Source organism: Astatotilapia calliptera, chromosome 10 (genome assembly GCF_900246225.1).
Source record: "Astatotilapia calliptera chromosome 10, fAstCal1.2, whole genome shotgun sequence".
In the NCBI taxonomy this organism is placed as follows: Eukaryota; Metazoa; Chordata; class Actinopteri; order Cichliformes; family Cichlidae; genus Astatotilapia; species Astatotilapia calliptera.
The window spans coordinates 11,509,660-11,528,349 of NC_039311.1; the positions used below are offsets into that span (position 1 = coordinate 11,509,660).

An 18,690-nucleotide genomic window follows, 5' to 3' on the forward strand; every position below is an offset into this window, starting at 1 on the left:
ATCCTTACTTCAAAGTGGGAAGACAAGGTAAAATAATAATAATAATAATAATTTAAAAAAAAAAAAAAAAAAAAAAAGTGGAAAACTGACCACCATGTATCACTTATGTCATCCACTGATTCAGAGCACAGGAGCTGTAAGGCATCCCAGCAAGCACTGGGTGGTAGAAACAACAGCCCATTACATGTTTAAATGTGTGGATGTACTATAACATTTTGGTATACTCATACTCATGGACATTTCTGTAATGTATCAAAAGATGTATGGATCACTTTTTTAACACCAACTCATTAACGGAGAAATCGTAAAAAAATGTTCTGCATTTTAAACTGATGATGAAAGCAAGGATCAGACATGGATGTTGGCGTGCTGATAGATAGATAAATGATCTACCTGCAAACCCAGTGACGAAATGCCTTTCTGCATCATGGACTGAATATAAAAGGACTCAACTCTGCCCACACTATTAAACAAGCCTTTGAAAGATCAACATTTACCAGGCAATGCCAAATTTTACACACATGTATCAGTTTGTTTGGGCTTAAAAAAGGGGGGGGAAAAGCTGGCAACACACAGACAGTCATATTTTAAGTTAATTTATAAAAACATAAGAAATTAGTCCACAAAAAGGTAGTCCAATGACCTTCATATTGATGGCTGTAGTTTCCAGAAGTCTGAGCTTCCAGAGGGAGTTTTAGTCTCTGATGTTAGTGCATACTCTGCTAAACCCGAAGCTCGGGTCCAAATCAGGATTTCTTCCTCAGTTTTATGCAGATGATGAAATCAGACAATCCTGTGCAGCAGGTCAATGTCCTGTATCCAAGTCTCTCATGTACTCCTGCAGTGCCTGCAGCCTTGCATCAATCTCTGATAGCTCTGTACCTGTATCTACAGAGCTTTCTGGGGTTTGGGACAACAAATGACAAATTAGACTTTAAAAAACCAAAAATGCATGTAAACTGATGGGGACAAAAAAAAAAAAGTTACAAGTACAAGTTACCTTTGTCTTTGACTCTGAGTGTTGGTGTGCTGCATAATGGCTTCCTGGACAGAAGGCCTCCCCTGGACTAGAGACAGATAAATTGCACTGTAAATGTTAAGGCCTGTAATATTCTGTACTTAGTGGCTACAAAACCATTAAAAACTATAACTCTCAGTGATTTAATTCCACTAACATCTACTACCTACACTGCTTTCATACCCAAAAAAGGCTGGTATCAGCCCTTTTCAAATACATACAGGAGAGGACAACAAATAAATAACAGGAAAGTCATTACTCACCACATTGGGTCCATTGTAAGTCTGTTTTCTTCCTCTGAAAACATGAAAGAAAAAAAAACAAAAAAACAACCCAGACATTAAAATAGCCAGCTACACCCACAGGGCCTTCACAAATCCATCCAAAGTACTATCACCTGTACAGAGTTTTGGTCATTTCATCCATGTCCACTAACGAGCTTTCAGAGGAGTTCCTGCTCCCTCGCCGCTCCATAGATAAACTCCTGCCTCTGCTGCCTGACCGGGTCAGCTGAGGATAGGCTTCTCTGGAACGTGAACGGCCTCTCTCGGGGAGCACGGGTGATGCCAGCATGTCCCTTCGCACCTTCCTTTGTCTGACACAGAAAAACATGCTTGAGCAGCTACTACACGGAGTACTGGCGTATACTCACAAAGTGAGGAAACCAACTTTTTGATTTCTGCCTCCTTCTGTCTGCGCTGCCTGTCCTGGATATATGCTGTTGGATCAAAGCGTGGAACCCGTGACCCTGCAAAAACAGAAGTGCTTATCAAGTACAAATCTTTATCAGTGTGATTAATTACTGAGAATTCATTCACAGAAACAACATCAGGAGCAGAGGTAGTACCTGTGGGGGAAGGTGATGGCCTGGGTATGTGAGCACGCGGTCCCGAGGAGTCTGCACGTCTTCCTCTTTCTACCAACCTCTGTCCTCTATCCTCTGTACGTTCTCTAGATCCCGAGCGAGCCCTGATTGTCCCGTACCCAGACCTTCTCTCCCGAGAAAGTGAGCGATAAATTTCTCCATCTACCCGTGAGCTGATACGACCCGACACAGGAGTCACTCTGCTGCATACACAAGAAAAACAGCACGAGTGTTCAGTGGGTGACTGATTTGGGTTTTGAAATTTTAAGTGTGTAAGCGAATGTATGAAAGAGAGAAAGTAAAGATATAGTACACGCTTAGATTGTCTAACCCTCTCCGTAGTAACGCCAGTTCATTGGTGAGACTCTTGACACGAACACGGAGAGCACACTCTGATGCTCTCAGCTCCTCTAACTGGAATGGAAAAAGGAAAAAGTTAAAACCTACTGATTTATTTTAAAAAGGGGGCGTTACACAGGTTAAAAAAAACAAAGAAGCATCACCTGCTCCACTAGCAGTCGCTGCTCCTGACATCTCTTGCTCATCGAGCGCTGACTTTTGGCCCTTTCCTTGACAAGTTGCTCCTCCAGCGTCCTCACCACATCTCTCATTCTCCAGTCCTCTCGTCCAGACGTGGGATCATTTCCACTCAACTGCAGTCGCTCCAGAACCTTCGCCATGCTCTCCTTTTCCTCTTTAACCAGAGCCAGCCTTGAAAACAGCAGGAGACATTTAAAAAAAGAGAAGAAGAAAACTTCCAGCATCTGCTAATATTGGTAACACTGGTAGAGATTAAACCTACTCTGCTCGTAGCCGCTGTATTTCTAGATCTGCAGATTTGTTAACTCCGTGAGAGGTGAGAGCACTGAGCTCAGCCCTGAGCGCTCTGATTTCCTTCTGCAGGACAGCTGGGTCAGGCTTTCCCACATAGGGCAGAGGTAGAGGGTAGTGAATTCTACACATGGACAGAAAATCAGAACATCAGCACAGCTTCTACTACAGACGCAGAGGGCATAAAGCAGCAAAGCTGTGAGCAAACCTGTCAAACTCCACTGTGTATATGAGAATGAGATATCTTTTGGCGGTGAGAGCAGATGGCTGCTGATGGCTGCGAGGACGACTGACCACCCCTGCTTTTCTGTTTCGCAGTAGCTCCAGGTCAGCATAGGTCAGGAGGTCAAGCGTAACAGAGTCACTCGTCTGCAAAGAAGCATCTCTTTCAACAATCAGAATAATAAAACATGCCATTATCACCTTAGGGAACAGTCTTATGATCGTAGGCTCCTGATTTTATATTTACCCCCCCAATTTACAGCAATTTAATGGCAAAAAAATATCAGCCATCTCTTCTAATGATCATGGATCTAATTTTCTAATAATGCATCTTCAGATATATCAGAAAGCATGTTTTTCTGTCTTGCTTTAACATTTACAGTGTGCGTGTATACGTTAATTAAAAGGAAAAAGGGAGTAGGACATCCTGGGATAACTGGGCATTTTTCGCTTAAGTGGAGACAATGAACACAACCGAGTCTCTTCTTCGGCTCACACAGCCTCAGGGAAATCTGTCTCCTTATATTCATCTATTAACTGTGTTTACATTCGTTCTGCCTCTAATCCCCCCCCCACACACCTTTCTCACTGCAGATTCCAGCATGCTACAGAAAATAGGAAACTGCTTGAAGTTTCCAGTTTTGCGAGTGAGGTCTTCAATATCTAAATAAATGAAAAAGCAGTTAAAGTTAAACAGCATGAATGACTGGCTATAGTGATATGTAAACTGAGATGTATACGCCACTTACATGCTGGATCAAACTCCCCCGTCCACTGATCCGCTGTCATTGAATCAGAAATTTCGACAATGAGCAAACCCTTGTCCACCTCCATCTTCACGGAAAACTCCACCCCCCGAAATACAATATCCTCCATCAGCTCAGAGCCTCCCTCCATTGCTCTGGCTCTAAATCGGAGAAACAAATTATTCCAATCGATTAGAAGCAACTGAATCAACCAACTCCTTTCCTGTTAAAACAGAGACAGATGTATGCGTACATCTGACACCTGAGCCAAAATATAAAGCATAATCGTAATCTGAGCTGACCCACGCTTCTTCACACACAGCAGAGCCTTTAAGATCATGTTGAGCGACTGATAAATCTCAACACTGTATTGTTCGAAGGATAACAGGGAAAATCTGCAAGGAGACATGCATACTCAACAATAAAATGGGAATTAAATGATGTGTTGTGAAAAATATATTGTATCATTCCATGTATCTCACAAAAATATCCCAACATTTTGGGAATGTTTACAATTCTCGGTCTTATTACAGTGACATTAAGATTTTTTTCAGCATCACAGCCAGAATCAGAATTTTTATTGTCATTAAACAAAAAATAAAAAAGGTACGCAGTCCCATTCAGTAGAAAGTGAGCAATATATCTAATTAAATAGTTTTCATATGTACAAAGACTAATAACACAATTTCGAATAAATAAAACAATATAAATATATTAGTGTGTATAAAAACATGTGTGCTTGTAGCATTATTGATTGCACAGGGTTGATATTTTTACAGGTTAGTGAAACAAGGCATACCCTCCTTAAGAACCTAATTTTAAAAGCATAAAATATTATTCACAACATATGCATTTCTTATCTTCAAATAGATATCTTCAATAACCATTTCTCTCTCTTGTTTTTTCTGCTCCTCTCGCACAGCCTGTTATTACACAAGTAAGCCGCAAGGGGCGGCAGCGGACATAGTTCATTTTAAAAGGTGTCAACATTGTTACAGTAAAAGTTCTGATTGATGGCTTCAGTCAAACAGCATGGGACTTGAGGGATTTGACGATGATCTTAAGCCACTGTTTAATAAAGTACGTCATTAACTGCGTCTCTTTTGTGGCGTTAAAACGCTGAAAGATTTCGCGCTCGACTTCACTTTCTCCGGTACTGCTAATAAGATATGTGCAACATTTTATCACATCGCATGGGGAAAAAAGATTTAGTTCGAGTGAAACAACGTTAAATTTAAGCACGGTTTCGTTGGAAGAGATAATTGCATTGTTCTAAACTACGGTGCAACATTTCCTCCGACTTCTCCGTCAGCTAGCGAGAGTTACATCTTTGGTCAACTGACCAGCGCTAGCTAGGGTTATCTAGCACGGACACTATGGTTAGTTAACACAAGTATTATTTTAGTGGATTCACAGAGCGCTAACTCTGTACATCAACCACACAGCGTTATTAGATGTGCAATCAAACAAATGAACGTTACCTCTGCGTGCAATGATGCTCTTTAGGGTGGTAAGCTGTCAAAACATTGCTACCTTTAGTAAAAACATGGTGGTGACCTATCTAATTGAAGTGACTATAACTGCTAGTCGACTAAATGACCGTCACCCCAAGCCCCAAACTGTTCATAAGCCGCAGAGCACCGTGGAGACCGGAGCGGTTCAACAACCGGGAACCGTTAAATTCTTCTTCTTTATCTCTCTCTGCCTCTGCCGCTGCCGCCTCTTCCTCTGTCTCGATTAGATGAAGGCTCGATGCCTCGCAGGCGTGTGGGCGCCCTCCACAGGTACCGATTAGACATTGCTCTTACAACCACACGAAATGGAATACGGTGAATGTTCACGGTGCACGAAAATGTCAGATAGGCTAATCAAGTAACGATGCAGCAGTGTAACGGCGACAATGTAACAGTAATAATAACGAGTAATGATAATATTAGCTTTATTAAAATTTGCTAAAAGCATCCAATACAATATAAAGTAATGTGAAAAAATATGAGCCCTCATTTCTTCATATTTTGCTGGAAAATGGGAAATAGGTGCAACAAGATTCCCACAATGTTTCAGTAATTCTGAGGTTTGGTCTCTGGGGAGGCCAATCCATGACTGATACTGCATTGCGTGTTGTGTGCATTGTGTGTTTTTCTATCCAGGTATGCTTTTTGCTGGATTGTTAGCATGTTTGGGATCATTGTCATGCTGAAAAAACAAGCAAAAAACTGTTTCTTGTCTACATTATGATAATATAATTCTATAATATATTGTATTAGAATGATGTAGTATTATTATTAGTATAATAGTAAAATCACTTATTAGTAGAATAAAATTAATGTTTTACTGAAAAGTTTTAGTTCTTGTGTGACATGTTTCTCTTATCTAGATAAGTAATTCCAAACAGTGCTGCTAGACTATATTTATATTGTGCAATGATCAGACAGTACCAAGGATCTCCTCGTGTTTCTGAAGCTGCTACCAGTTTTTTTTTTTTTAAATTAATACATCATTTTGTCACCTCAGTGTTTCAAGAAAGGAAAACAACCGTGTTGACATTGTCTCAAGTGTGTGTTTACTTTCCACTGGTTGGTTAAGTGGTTAATATTAGTTGTCAGAAACAAGTGCCTCCCCCTAAACGTTTGGACAACCTGACCTCTGCTTGCCTTCACTCAATCTGGGTGAGGAACTGTTACCATGGAGACAGTGTTCACCCATAAGTTGAGTGATTGAGTCTGAAGTGTGAGGTGCTCGCTGTCTGTCTGAAAGGACATAAAACACACACACTGGGATCAGCGCAGTGTGGCGTGGATTGTATGCGTACTAAAGGATGGCTGAAGATGTTTAGTCCTTCCAAGAAGAACTAAACTCAGAGAACTTTTGGGAACTTGTTATGACTTAGATGAAACATCAGCAAGTGGTCAGGCAGAATGAGTTTACATGAATGGAAATTTAAAGTAGTATAAACACTATGCTACACTAAATAAGTCACTACTGTTTGCTGCACATACCATATTTTGTTAATAGTTTGATGATGGCCTCAGCTTCATAATGGCATGCAGTGTAAATCCAGCATTACAAATTATCCCCACCTGCACTGCAGAGCCAAACACAAATGCAGTTTTCTCCAGCCTCAGCCAGAGATGTCTGACATTTCTGTCTTGAGCTGACCTGCTCACTATTTCAGGAAACACATGCCTCTACCAATTACAAGCTAAAAATATGGACATCCCCTCTGGGTTGATCAGTTTAAAAGTGACATTGTATCACTAAAATGGTACAAAGTATATGAAAAGTGGATATATTCTTTCTGCTTTGATATTGTCATTATTAATAGTTGATAATGAGCATTTACAAAGATTCAGAAACATCAGTTGTAACATTATAATAGCCACTAATATAATGTTTTATACATCAGTTATTAACTATTTGTTAAATTTTCAAAATATTTATCCCATTAATTTAATTTAATTGTTTATTTGGTAATGATGGTGTGACAGATTGGTGACCTGTCCAGAGTGTATCCTGCCTCTCGTACAGTGACAGCTGGGTTAGGTTTCAGCACCCATGTGACCTTGAACTGGAGAAGCAGAAGCAAATAGATGGATGGTAATAATGGTTAATATGAAGCATTAATGGAATGAATAATGCTTCATATTAACCATTATAGCTTATCTCATACTGATATCAGCAATTTAAGGTTTTGACAAATTCACACTAAGCCCTTAGTGACATTATGTGCGACTGTTTCATTAACTCCGGATAACAGATTAAGATTGACAGTTATGGTCAGTACAGAGAAGGATGGCCCTTAAGATCCAGCAAGATAGCTTTAGCTGCATTTTTTGCACTTTTTTTTAAAAGTTCAATATTTTTATTGACATTTATTTATTTTGATTGGCTACATGCTGGAAAATGTTCCCACTGTACTACTGACTTGGTTGTGTGTAAACCTGTAAAGTAAATCTGGATGGTGTGCCAGTGCCAGCCAAACTTGCGCATTACATTACTGTAACATTAAATCCTGCTGGCAGTTGGACGTCTTTGATTCCTCTCCTAGACTCCTCCCCTGGCATCTTAGTCCCTCCCATTAGTGGTAAGAGTGGAGGAGGAGAGGTAGTGCCTTTACGTTTCAAGTGGGTGGGGGGTCAGCTTCACTCTGCTGAGGTAGCGACATGAAGAGAGAGGAGTCAACACAACAAGCAGTTAGAAAGATGAGACATCCTCAGTTTGATGTGTGTGTCACGATCGCGTCATGAATTTAACCAGCTGCATTTTCAGATCTGATTTATGAGGTACAACAGTGTTAGACTTAAAAAAAAAAAAGAATTATTATTATTATTAACCTTTATTTAACCAGGAAAAGTCCCATTGAGATTAAAAACCTCTTTTTCAAGGGAGTCCTGGCCAAGAGGCGACAACATGTTAAAATTACAAAGTTACATACATATTATAAGTAACAGTTACATTAATTAGTCATAATCACAACAAGAGTAAAACACACACAGACAGTGAAGGTCAGAATGTTTGATCACATAATAAATCATCTAAAATACCCGAATGAATGTGTGCATACAAAAGACTAGCTGATTGAAGACCCCATCTGCCCTCCACAGTTTGTAAATTTCAGCTGTATACAGTGTTCCTTCTATATGTTTCAGGTAAAAATACTAATGCAAAAGATACATCTGTGCATCCTCAATGATAGCCTCTCTAGCAGGCCTGCTGTCCCGATGGACAGAGACCAGAGGAGGTTTATTATAGTTTAGGAATTGGAAATCTACTTCAACAAGGTTTACTGAAATACATTCATGGGCCCAAGGCAGGAGGAGAGAGGACAGAGACAAGAAAAGCCAAGAGAGAACACAGTCAACCTTACCCCAGCTGAAAATCACTGTGTTAGCAGGGTCACTGTTTCTGTAGATGATTATTTGTTGCATTGTTGTCAGCACTATGTTTCGTTTTTCACTTCTATCTTTTTAAAGCTAAGCAAGTAGTTAGTATTTTATGCACTTTTAAGTATTTCACATCAATAAAAAATGATCAAGTTTCCACAAATGTGATCTTTTACGTCTTGTTTGCTTGTGAAAGCTGATTGCCTTAAATCTTGCTTTTTATCGTTTGAAACACCAGCATCAAGAGAAATTGTTGGTTTGCTGCTTTGCTGCTTTTCTGCGTGACAAGGCAGATGGACTGTCTGTTTTCCACACCTGCCTGCTGCTGACATTCAGCCATTAGTCGGCAGGCGCGGGGAACCCCATGCCCTTACCTGCAGCACCAGACAAGATTAAAGGAACGAACAGACAGAGGAACCGATAGCCATGCTCAACAAATCCTCCCACACAGTCTGCAGCGATAACAAAAAAGCACTCTAAGTGGGTGTGGAAATGGCACCTGAGCACTGGCAACAAGAAAGCAGGGGAAACTAAAATTTGCCCACTTTGATTAATTCAGCAGAACTTGCAAGCTTCTAATCCTGTTACTACAATGTTTTTTTTAACCTCTTAAGCCCCAACGCCCCCTGATGCAGGGGCAAAAGGCTGGAGATCAGTTAAGCTTGGGGCTTAAGAGGTTAATGTTAGTTTTACTTTATCAGAAGAAATTCTTGTCCCATGCTTTGATGAAAGGAAATGACCACACGATCAGTTATTTGACGCAAACGTGAGGTTTTTTTTAATGTTAAACTGGTGTTTGATGACAGAAAAGAAAAAAAAGCACTTTTACAAATGAAGAGTTGACTGCACCAATCAGGGTGTGCTCGGAGGAGGAGGCGGTGAGAAGAGGGATGATGATGTGAGTGTTTGACAGATGAAACATCAGACAGTGTCTCTGCACACACACACACAAACACACACACACACACACACACACACACACACACACACACACACACACACACACACACACACACACACACAGATACAAAATCAAGAGGCTTCCTTTGGCTGGTCATTGTTCAGAACATCCATGGAATGAGCACACGCAGATCTGCAGCGCTTAAGTGAACGGTGCTGCCAGCGAGACCAGGTACTGTGGTTTTTATTTACTTTAAACATTCAGTATTTTATGTTATGTGGATTATAAGACATAAACTGCTACTTACAAGAAGTGTTTTCTGACAATTTGTCATGTTAAAGGAACCTATTAAACTTAAGATTTTGCAACCGCATCTGACTAATCTGCATCTGCATTGTTATTTTTTTGCTCATTTTATTACAGATATTTCGTCTGATGTGAAATTTTTTCAACAAAACGATCAACCTGTCCTCAAAAACTTCTTCAGAAAGCTTGCCTGTGAGATGTTAGAGCCAAATGTATGCATGCGTGTTTAAACCAGAAGTTTCATTCTGCTAGTGCATGTATATTTGTGCCTGTTGATGCATGTAACACGCACGGTGAGTCTGTGACTTGGCAGCGCCGGCAGAGGCGGTGCATGTTGTATCAGTGGTGTCTCTGTGCCGCCGCTGCTGCTGCTGTGCTCATGGCTAAGAGGAGGGCTGCAGGTAGCTGCTGCTGCTGCCCCAGAGCGCCCATGAAAGAGGACAATGCTCGTTTTTGCCTGCTGGCCGGACTCATCCTGCTCTACTTATTGTGCGGAGCTGCCATCTTCTCAGCCTTGGAACACCCATTTGAGCTCCGCGCACGCCTCCTGTGGAAACAGCAGCTGGACAACTTCACCAGGAGATACAGGGTCAACCTGGGCGCCCTGCACACTCTGCTGAGGCAGTATGAGGAGGCAAACGGAGCTGGCATCAGGGTGGACGCATTAAGGCCACGCTGGGACTTTTCTGGAGCTTTCTACTTTGTGGGCACAGTGGTCTCCACTATTGGTAAGTCTCCACTTAACTTTTTTTCCAGATTTTTCTTCAGTTTTGGAATGTTGCTCACGGCTGTGATCATTTATTTAACCTTGTATTTTGTGTTTTCTCTCTAAGGTTTTGGCATGACCACACCAGCAACCATAGCAGGAAAAATATTCCTAATCTTCTATGGTCTCATTGGCTGTGCTGCCACTATCCTCTTTTTTAACCTCTTCCTGGAGAGGATCATCACCATGTTAGCTTACATCATGCGCTGGTGTCATGAGCGTCGGCTGAGGTGTGCTGGAGTTGGGGTGGTGTCGAGCAGGGAGGAGTCATCTGGTGAAGAGGACAGTCTGGAAGGATGGAAGCCATCCGTCTATTACGTGATGCTGATCTTAGGGATAGCATCTGTTGTGATTGCTTGCAGTGCCTCCACTCTGTACAGCTCCATGGAGAACTGGAGCTACGTGGACTCTCTGTACTTTTGCTTCGTGGCCTTCAGCACCATTGGCTTCGGGGACCTGGTGAGCAGCCAGAGGCAGCAGTACGAATCTCAGGAGGCCTACCGGTTTGGAAACTGCCTTTTCATCTTAATGGGGGTTTGTTGCATCTACTCACTTTTCAACGTCATTTCTATCGTCATCAAGCAGACTCTCAACTGGATCCTGGGAAAGCTGGTCTGCTCAGGGAAGCATCAGCTCTGTTCCTGCTCCACCCCTGGCTGCTGGTGGCTCTGCTGCCCCTGTCTCCACAACAAAAATCACAAACAGAGGCGTCAACTGCGTCAACTGGCACACTTTAGGCCAAAACGCATCAAACGCAACGCCGTGCAGCCCATCTCATCCCACCACCGCTACACAGACGGCTCGGTTGAGACTGTGTGCGACAGCGAGACGGATGCGGGCGCGTTGGCTGAAGTACAAGTGGGGCGTCGTTTGTCAGGGGAGATGATCTCAGTGAATGAGTTCATGGTGTCCAACAAGGTGTCTCTGGCACTGCTGCAGAAACAGCTGAGTGAAACAGCTCACCAGGGCCCGCGGCAGAGCTACAGCCATCAGAATGGTTTCTCTGGTGGTGTGGGAGCACTGGGGATTATGAATAATCGCTTACAGGAAACCAGTGTGGATAGATAGCATCATAACAACACCTCAATTGTTCTTTGGGTTCTCTATATTTAAGCCTTACATTTCCTTAGGATTGTTTTTTTATTATGAGTAATTTGTTCTGTATTAAAAAATATCCAAGAATAGAATATTCTGAAAAGCAGACTGTAGATAGCAAATAATTGTTCATACGCTGTTTGGTGAGGTGAAAGAGGAAGTTAAAGGACAAATATGTGTTAAAGACTTCAGCATCATTTGAAGAGGGGTTTGATGTCCTGAAGTGACTGACTCACAGAAACGCAATCAGATGAGAGAAGCTTTGAAGGAGCACTTAAAGAGGACTGCTGATTTAAGGACACTGCACATGTCCCCCTCCCTGAGCTCCTCAGAAGACAACGTTGTACATAAGGTGGTTAGTGAACGTAGAAACCAAAATATCTCCTCTTAGATAACTAGCTGCATATATAAAACAGTTCAAATATGATTTGTATTTAAACAGAGCTTCTCAAACAAACTGCAGGAGCTCAGAAGCACCAAGAAAGACATTTTTCAATTGGACGTCATTGAAATTCAGAGTAATCATGAAAGAGAGCCAGGGTTTTCAATTGAGATCTAATGAAACATGACTCTTAGAGGACGTCCTTATGTCAACGAGGGCTTTGCAGATAGTCACAGGATCACGTCAGCAGAGCAGAGAGAAAGATTTAGGTAACTAGATGAAATCCTTTACTATGCAACAAAAGCCGTTTGTAATTCATTCATTTATAAGGAGGGTTTTTGTGAGTAGATGATGAGTGTGAGGTTAAAAACTTCCATAGAAATCATAATCACCCATTTTCGGCAGTCGCCGCTCATACTTTGTCTTCACTGTGTTCAAAATGAATTATTTAAGAAACGAGCACAGCAAGTCATCAGACAAATATTCTTTATTTAGATTTAAAACAATAGTGACACTTAATGTAATTTCCTTAATGTAACACAGAAAATGACTCGCTGACGTAATGTTACAATGCAGTAAGCAGTAAAATAACTCATCCAGAAACTGACCCGCTCTGGTGCTGTTTGTTTTGTCAGCTGTAAAAAAGGGGAATAAGGCATCAGTTCATGGAGAAAATCCCATTTCATGTAAACTTTACCTTTGAATGTGTTTAGAAATAATATATGTTTAGAAAGAATTGCAAATTGTGTAAATGCTGAACGCATTCATGTAAATTTAGACAGTAATCACAGCGGGATGCATTTTAGGGGGGAGACTTTTAGTTCCATTTGTAAGGTATTTCAAATTTGACATATTTTGTTCTTGTTTTTGAAAATGTAAAACACTTTGTCAAAAACGTTTTTAGATCCCGTGACATGAATTGTGAGTAGTCAGATATCTAATGAGTTTATTTGCCTTTCACTCACAGCAACGAGGGAAAAAGATTGTGCGCATCCCCACGAGCTGTCTCATGAACTACTAGCATTTCCTGTCACAACAAATGGACACATGTTAGCTGCATGCTAGGTTTTATTTAATGGTGACAATGTTTCCTGAAGAGGAAAGGTAAACCTGTTCATTCTTTAATACGCACACACACATGCACACACACATATGTACAGTCTTAAATCATAATTTTCAAAATGCAACCCTGCATGTACTAATCTTTCTTATTTTATCCAATGAAAACGAACTACGCCACAGTTGGTTGTTATTCAGTTCAATTTGTCATCTGCACTTTCTGTTTATTGAGGTTGAGGTTTGGTTGCTGGGTCAGTGTCTCTGAGTCATTTTTACAAAATATCTTTCTTGTATAAATATAAAGTATCAGGCTTTACTAGATCTGTTTTTGCATTTTTTTTGTCATGACAAGATGGTGCTGCTAACAAACACCATTGTCTTGTTGTGAAACTGCACACATGAAAAAAAAAAAAACAGGTTTAATATTCACATTTATTACAGTCCCTTTCCTTTGAGGAACTTTGGAGACAAAATCTAAATCCCTTGGCCTTCTCAAGAGCCTCCCAGACCCTGAACAGACAGACAGATAAAGTAACAAAGAGTGAGCTCACTGTGTAATAACAATGTCTTTTTACTTGTATTGTTAGGTCCATTAGTTGTTTTTTTGCCTTTCTACATCATGACAGTGGATATTTACATCAACCAATCAAGATATAATTACAGTGCAGCCTTTCAGCTTTAATTCAAGGGGTTTATCAAAAAAGTTTGCATTGACTGTGCAGACATGGTTTTACCATAAATGTGCATATGAGGATTGTTTTTATGACTCAGGTAAAAATCCTTTGCTTGGTTGTAGACAGAGAGGCCCCTGACACCAATAAATGCTCTTTCCTCCCTTGAGATGCTCTTCCAAACCTTTACTGCAGTTGCCTTCACTTGCAGCTTGACTGTGGGTCTTTCTGCCATCACTATTGTCTTCAGTCACTTTAGTAAAAGCATGCTCTGTCCCAGTGAGATCAGTTGACTGAATTGGCCATTGAAAAATATTCCTTTTCTGTGCTTTAGGAAACTCTTGGGTTGCCTTTGCACAATGCTTTAGGTCCTTATCTTTTTGCACTGTGAAGTGCTGCCTGATCAGATTTGCAGCATTTGGCTGAACCTGAGCTGAGAGTACAGCTTTGTACTCTCACAGTTCATCCCGCTGCTTCTATCAGCAGTCACATCATCAATAAACACTAATAACCCAGTTCCACTGGCAGCCTTACAGGCCCATGCCATAACACATTTCTTTTTTTTACAGAACCGTGTTTTTTGGGCAAAGTCTAATCCTGCATTCTTGTTTTTGACTGTAACCAGTGGTTTGCACATTATTGTAAATCCTGTTGTAAAGCCTCTTTAATTAAAGCTGAAGAAACATTACAATCATATCTCTACTGTTTGATTTAAAATCCACTGCGTTGGTGCAGAGAGGAAAAACTATCAAAAAAAAAGTCTCATTGTCCAAAAACGTATGGACCTAATTGTAACTGTCACTCACATTTGGTATCATGGGCTTGTGCGCATCACGTTGTTGATAGTAAGCAGAGATAATGCAGTTCCTCCTGTAACACACAGAAGTAACACAATGTAATCACTATTGCATCCAGCAGAACGTGGTTTACATGCACAAATGCACATAGATGCTCATTTGTGTCTTACTTGCTCTGTATGCCTCCACCTGGTGGTAATCCAGGGATGACAGTGGATGCAAGAACTGTGAGGACGGACAGCAGCTCAGGCTCTTCCCCTCTGGCACACAGCTCATCATAAATCTCTGATTAAAAAGAAAGATGCATTTTTAGAGAGTTTCTTTCTAATATACACTGGACACTTTAGATTTAGGCAAAAGTCTGTAAAGAGCAGAGTTTTTAGGACTATTTTCAGCTGTGGATCAATACACATCAGGATTTCTAATGAGTATTTACCACACTAGGGTAAATGTGGGACTTACTCAGAATAAATGATAGTGCCCGTGTTCACAAGTAAATAGGTTCATGGCAAGAATCACAGATTTGGTGTTTTGCTTTTGTTTTTTACCCAAGACACGTGATGTCAGAAATCATTTAAATAATTATCTTGGAAAAACAACATTGATTAACAAATCGTTCAAACTTTTTTTTTTGCAAACCATTGAAACACCAAAGAGAATTGAAACATTACACCATGGCAAAAACAGACTCCAGGTTGCTAATATGAAGGTTGTCACTGTCCTTTGCAAAGCATCTTTACCCACACACCTGCCACCTTGGACTCCAGCAGGTCCTCCAGCTCAGCCTCCTGGTGTAATGCCTCTGTTGACAGCTGGGGGGCTCCAGGGAAGCACAGCAAGATGATGCTGATGTTGTCCAAGCTGCCCTGTGGAACAAAACGGCATCAGCAGAGGTGAGTAATGATGGCTGACCTTACAAATGTCAACTCACGAAACATCCCACTTGAGCAGTTTTACAAATAGATCTTTTTTTTTTTTTCACATCAGCGTTTGCACTCCAATGTCACACAGACTCAGGGGAGCTGCAAAATGGAAATGGAGTGCGGAAGAAGGCATGACATTTTGAGGTCATTGTGCACATCCAAGCTGAAGCACTGTTACATAAGCGTGATATGAGGACCCAACAGAGTGCACATGTGGCTCAAGTTTATCTTAATGTGTTTCTGTGCTTGTAATCTGCCATGTAATTTTAATCCAATATCTACTTTCTTTCGTTACATTCCTGTAACATTCTGTAAAATCTCTGAGCGAGAGTGTCGGTAATTAGGCCTCATGGGAACCCTGAATAATGCGATGTAACCTGTTCCGACACCCCTGCAGTCTATTTTAAGGCTGTCTGATAGTCTGTTGTACCATGAACAGCAGCGGCAGTCTCAGTGAGACTAAACCAAAGCTTAAGCTGAGGTCAGTCTTGCTTTTTAAATTTTTAACTTTTGCCATTTCAGCCAAAGATCCTGTTCATTTTAAATTGTAGGCTGTAAATGGATTGATACGTATGGCAGAACTTGCTGAAAAGGATCAGGAAAAGCCACATTTAACCACACAGGACTGGCATGACATTTTAAACTAAGAAGAAAACAAGACATTTAACAAAAGGCGCACGTCTTGTATGTGCCTCTGCTCGGGCCTCAGTTGTCATCTCACTCTGCAGCTCCCCTCAGCTCCATGAGAAAGTGACCCTGAGAGCTTACATTAGCACACTCTAAGAAGAACATTACTTATCTATGGATTTAAAAAAAAACTTTTATATTCTAAGCTTCCATATATGGATGTGTTTATTGACTTTGGAGCACCTTTCACAAATATGCTGCATGTGCTATAGAATTAGTGAGGAAGTTCACTTAGTCTGCTTCTGTTTTATCTCGTGTTTTTTCCTAAAACTCAGTGGGTTCTCAGGACCAACATGGGCCAAACTTTAATGGTGACTTCGTGCTTATTTTTGATTTAAAACAGTTTTACCTCAAGATAAGTTTTTAGTTGCAGAGATGAACATTTATGTAGTAGGAAAATATTTCCACGTGTGACTCTGCACCCTTTACAACCTCAGAACTTTTAAAGGGTTATCTTTAAAAGAGGAAGCAGAGCCCATTACCTTATATCAAAATGAATATCCAGTCCATTATGTCTTTGTTTAAAAACACAGTCAGTCTTGTAGTAGATTACTTTACTTGATTAGAAGCCATAAAATTCAAAGCTGATTAAAAATTATGTAACTCAGCTTGAAACTGAAATTGTGTTTTTAATCAGTTGAAAGGATTTGTTATTCAGACTACTGAACAGCAACACAAGTGCATGCAGTAAGTATGTGTAACAGTGCTGACCTTATAGAGGCAGAGGTCAATGACCTGAGTGCAGACGTCCCTCAGGTCGGTGCAGACACGCAGCCGGTTGTGGATGAAGGCGCACAGCTCCTCGTTGCTGATGGTGTCCCACACGCCATCACAGGCGAGCACCAGGAATTCATCTGCCGGCGAGCGCTCCACCACACACACTTCTGGCTCAGGTGAAACCATCTGCTGGCTCGGGGTCCGGTTCTCTGCCCCCTTGTAGCCGAAGTCTCCCAGAGCGCGTGACACTGCCAAGGAGCCGTTGATCCGTTGGAGGGACACGGAGCCACCCGCGCTCTCAATACGTTCTTTCTCCAGAGGGCTGTAAGGTTTGTGGTCCTCAGTGGAGAAGCAGACCTGCCCAGACCGGCACAGCATGGCCCTTGAGTCACCGCAGTTGGCAAAGTAGATGTAATATGGCGAAATGAGAGTGGCCACCACAGTGGTGCCACCCCTCTCCCAGCCCTCTCGACGGGCCACAGAGTGCAGGTGCTTGTCTGTCTGGAGGAAGCCCTCTTCGATGGCCCCTTTCACTTTTGGCGGGTCATCTTCTGGTCCTATTCCATCTGTGAGCACAAACAGTATTTTCTGAACCCAGCAGCTATAGCAGTCATCATATTGATGACTAATAACAAAGGAAAATCACCAGCCTGTTTAAAATTCTGAATATCTCATAAAATAATATCCTTATAAGATAACCCACACACACACACACACACCCACACACACACACACACACCCACACACACTGTCAGGTGTCACTGAACAGATCTCTCACCCGTAGCCAGGATGTGACCCAGAAGGTGTTGGGAGCAGTACTGAGCCACCGTGCTGCCTGCATGGCCATCGAACACTGCAAAGAAGCTCCAGTCAGCTAGCTCTCCACCCAGCTGTGGCACACAGTTGTGGAAGTCCTCCATGTTGGCCCTCCAGCCCTGCATACTTCCTAGGGCATAGGTGAGGCCCCAGCGGGCGCAGCCCTCCTCTGTGAGCTTGTCCAGGACTGGCCGGTCTAGGTAGGGGCTGGGGATGACCTCCTCCTTCTCCCCCTCCCCTTGCTGCTCTCCTTCTGCTGTTCCTCCACGGCCCCCTTTGAAGAAAGAGCTGACCCTCTTTTCTGTTTCTTTCACCAGCTGGCGCACAAACGCAGGCATCTCTACACTGCCCTTCCTGGCTGTCCTCATGGCTTTTATGCACAGGTGTTGTGAAGGGAATCTTGTCTTGTCCCTGCCCCGGTGTTGCTGGCCGGGATGGAGGGCTGAGCTATAGGCCTGATGTGGGGCCTGTGCAGTGTCTGCGTAGCCCTGCTGCTCCAGGGCTCAGAGCATGGCTGCCTGAGCTGATGGATGTTGTGTGTGCTGGCTGCTTACCCCCCTCTTGCTGCTCATCTCTTTCTTCTCCTCTCCCTCTCTGGAGACCTCACTGATCAGCGCTTTCACCTCCGATCATCCTTCCGCTCCTGCTTGTTTGGCCTCTTCTCTGTGCTGCTGAGATTTCACCTTCTCCCTCGCTTTTTCATAGCTCTTCCCTCTTTCACCAGCTTCTCCCTTGCCTTGTTATTTTCCCTGCCCGTGCTGTGATTGGCTGGCTATTTGTGCGCACCAATCATTGCCTGGCTTGCTTTGCCACTGTCATGTTTGCGCTCACTCTCACTCACCATCCTCCTGTCTGCAGCTCTCTGCCCCTCCCACATCTTTCCTAATCTCAACCTTTGATCGGTCGGGATTATAGGCTTGTGGATTACAGTACTGTCGGACACGCAGCACAAAGTGTGAGATGGTTTGAAGAAGACACACAGAGGTTGGAGGTTGATCCTGTTAA

General features: G+C 42.1%; 3 protein-coding genes across 6 annotated transcripts; 1 reads left to right on the forward strand and 2 right to left on the reverse strand.

The window, feature by feature from the left end:
* Positions 1-315: 315 nt before the first annotated feature.
* ccdc61 (coiled-coil domain containing 61) lies at positions 316-5,458 on the reverse strand. 3 transcript variants are annotated; one of them, XM_026181504.1, is made up of 13 exons: positions 5,164-5,458; positions 3,686-3,843; positions 3,517-3,599; positions 2,923-3,083; positions 2,686-2,838; positions 2,387-2,594; positions 2,215-2,297; positions 1,866-2,083; positions 1,688-1,766; positions 1,416-1,613; positions 1,282-1,315; positions 1,001-1,067; positions 316-900 (listed from the first exon to the last, which is right to left on the reverse strand). In XM_026181504.1, the coding sequence occupies exons 2-13, from the start codon at positions 3,831-3,833 to the stop codon at positions 806-808; spliced, it is 1,527 nt and encodes a 508-aa protein (XP_026037289.1). In that variant the 5' UTR covers positions 3,834-3,843; positions 5,164-5,458; the 3' UTR covers positions 316-805. The 3 variants fall into 3 exon arrangements, with proteins under 3 accessions (XP_026037289.1, XP_026037286.1, XP_026037287.1); XM_026181501.1 differs by having other exon boundaries at positions 1,866-2,086; positions 2,197-2,297; XM_026181502.1 differs by having other exon boundaries at positions 1,866-2,086; positions 5,164-5,457.
* Positions 5,459-9,609: 4,151 nt separating this feature from the next.
* Positions 9,610-12,435, forward strand: kcnk12l (potassium channel, subfamily K, member 12 like). Its single transcript, XM_026182732.1, has 2 exons — positions 9,610-10,500; positions 10,606-12,435. Exons 1-2 carry the CDS (start codon positions 9,987-9,989, stop codon positions 11,604-11,606), a joined length of 1,515 nt encoding a protein of 504 aa, XP_026038517.1. The 5' UTR covers positions 9,610-9,986; the 3' UTR covers positions 11,607-12,435.
* On the reverse strand, positions 11,162-18,470 carry ppm1nb (protein phosphatase, Mg2+/Mn2+ dependent, 1Nb (putative)). 2 transcript variants are annotated; one of them, XM_026182729.1, is made up of 6 exons: positions 17,648-18,470; positions 16,864-17,435; positions 15,291-15,408; positions 14,713-14,827; positions 14,552-14,615; positions 11,162-11,215 (listed from the first exon to the last, which is right to left on the reverse strand). In XM_026182729.1, exons 1-6 carry the CDS (start codon positions 18,051-18,053, stop codon positions 11,168-11,170), a joined length of 1,323 nt encoding a protein of 440 aa, XP_026038514.1. In that variant the 5' UTR covers positions 18,054-18,470; the 3' UTR covers positions 11,162-11,167. The 2 variants fall into 2 exon arrangements, with proteins under 2 accessions (XP_026038514.1, XP_026038516.1); XM_026182731.1 differs by lacking the exon at positions 11,162-11,215 and adding an exon at positions 12,485-13,584 and having other exon boundaries at positions 17,648-18,469.
* Positions 18,471-18,690: the final 220 nt, after the last annotated feature.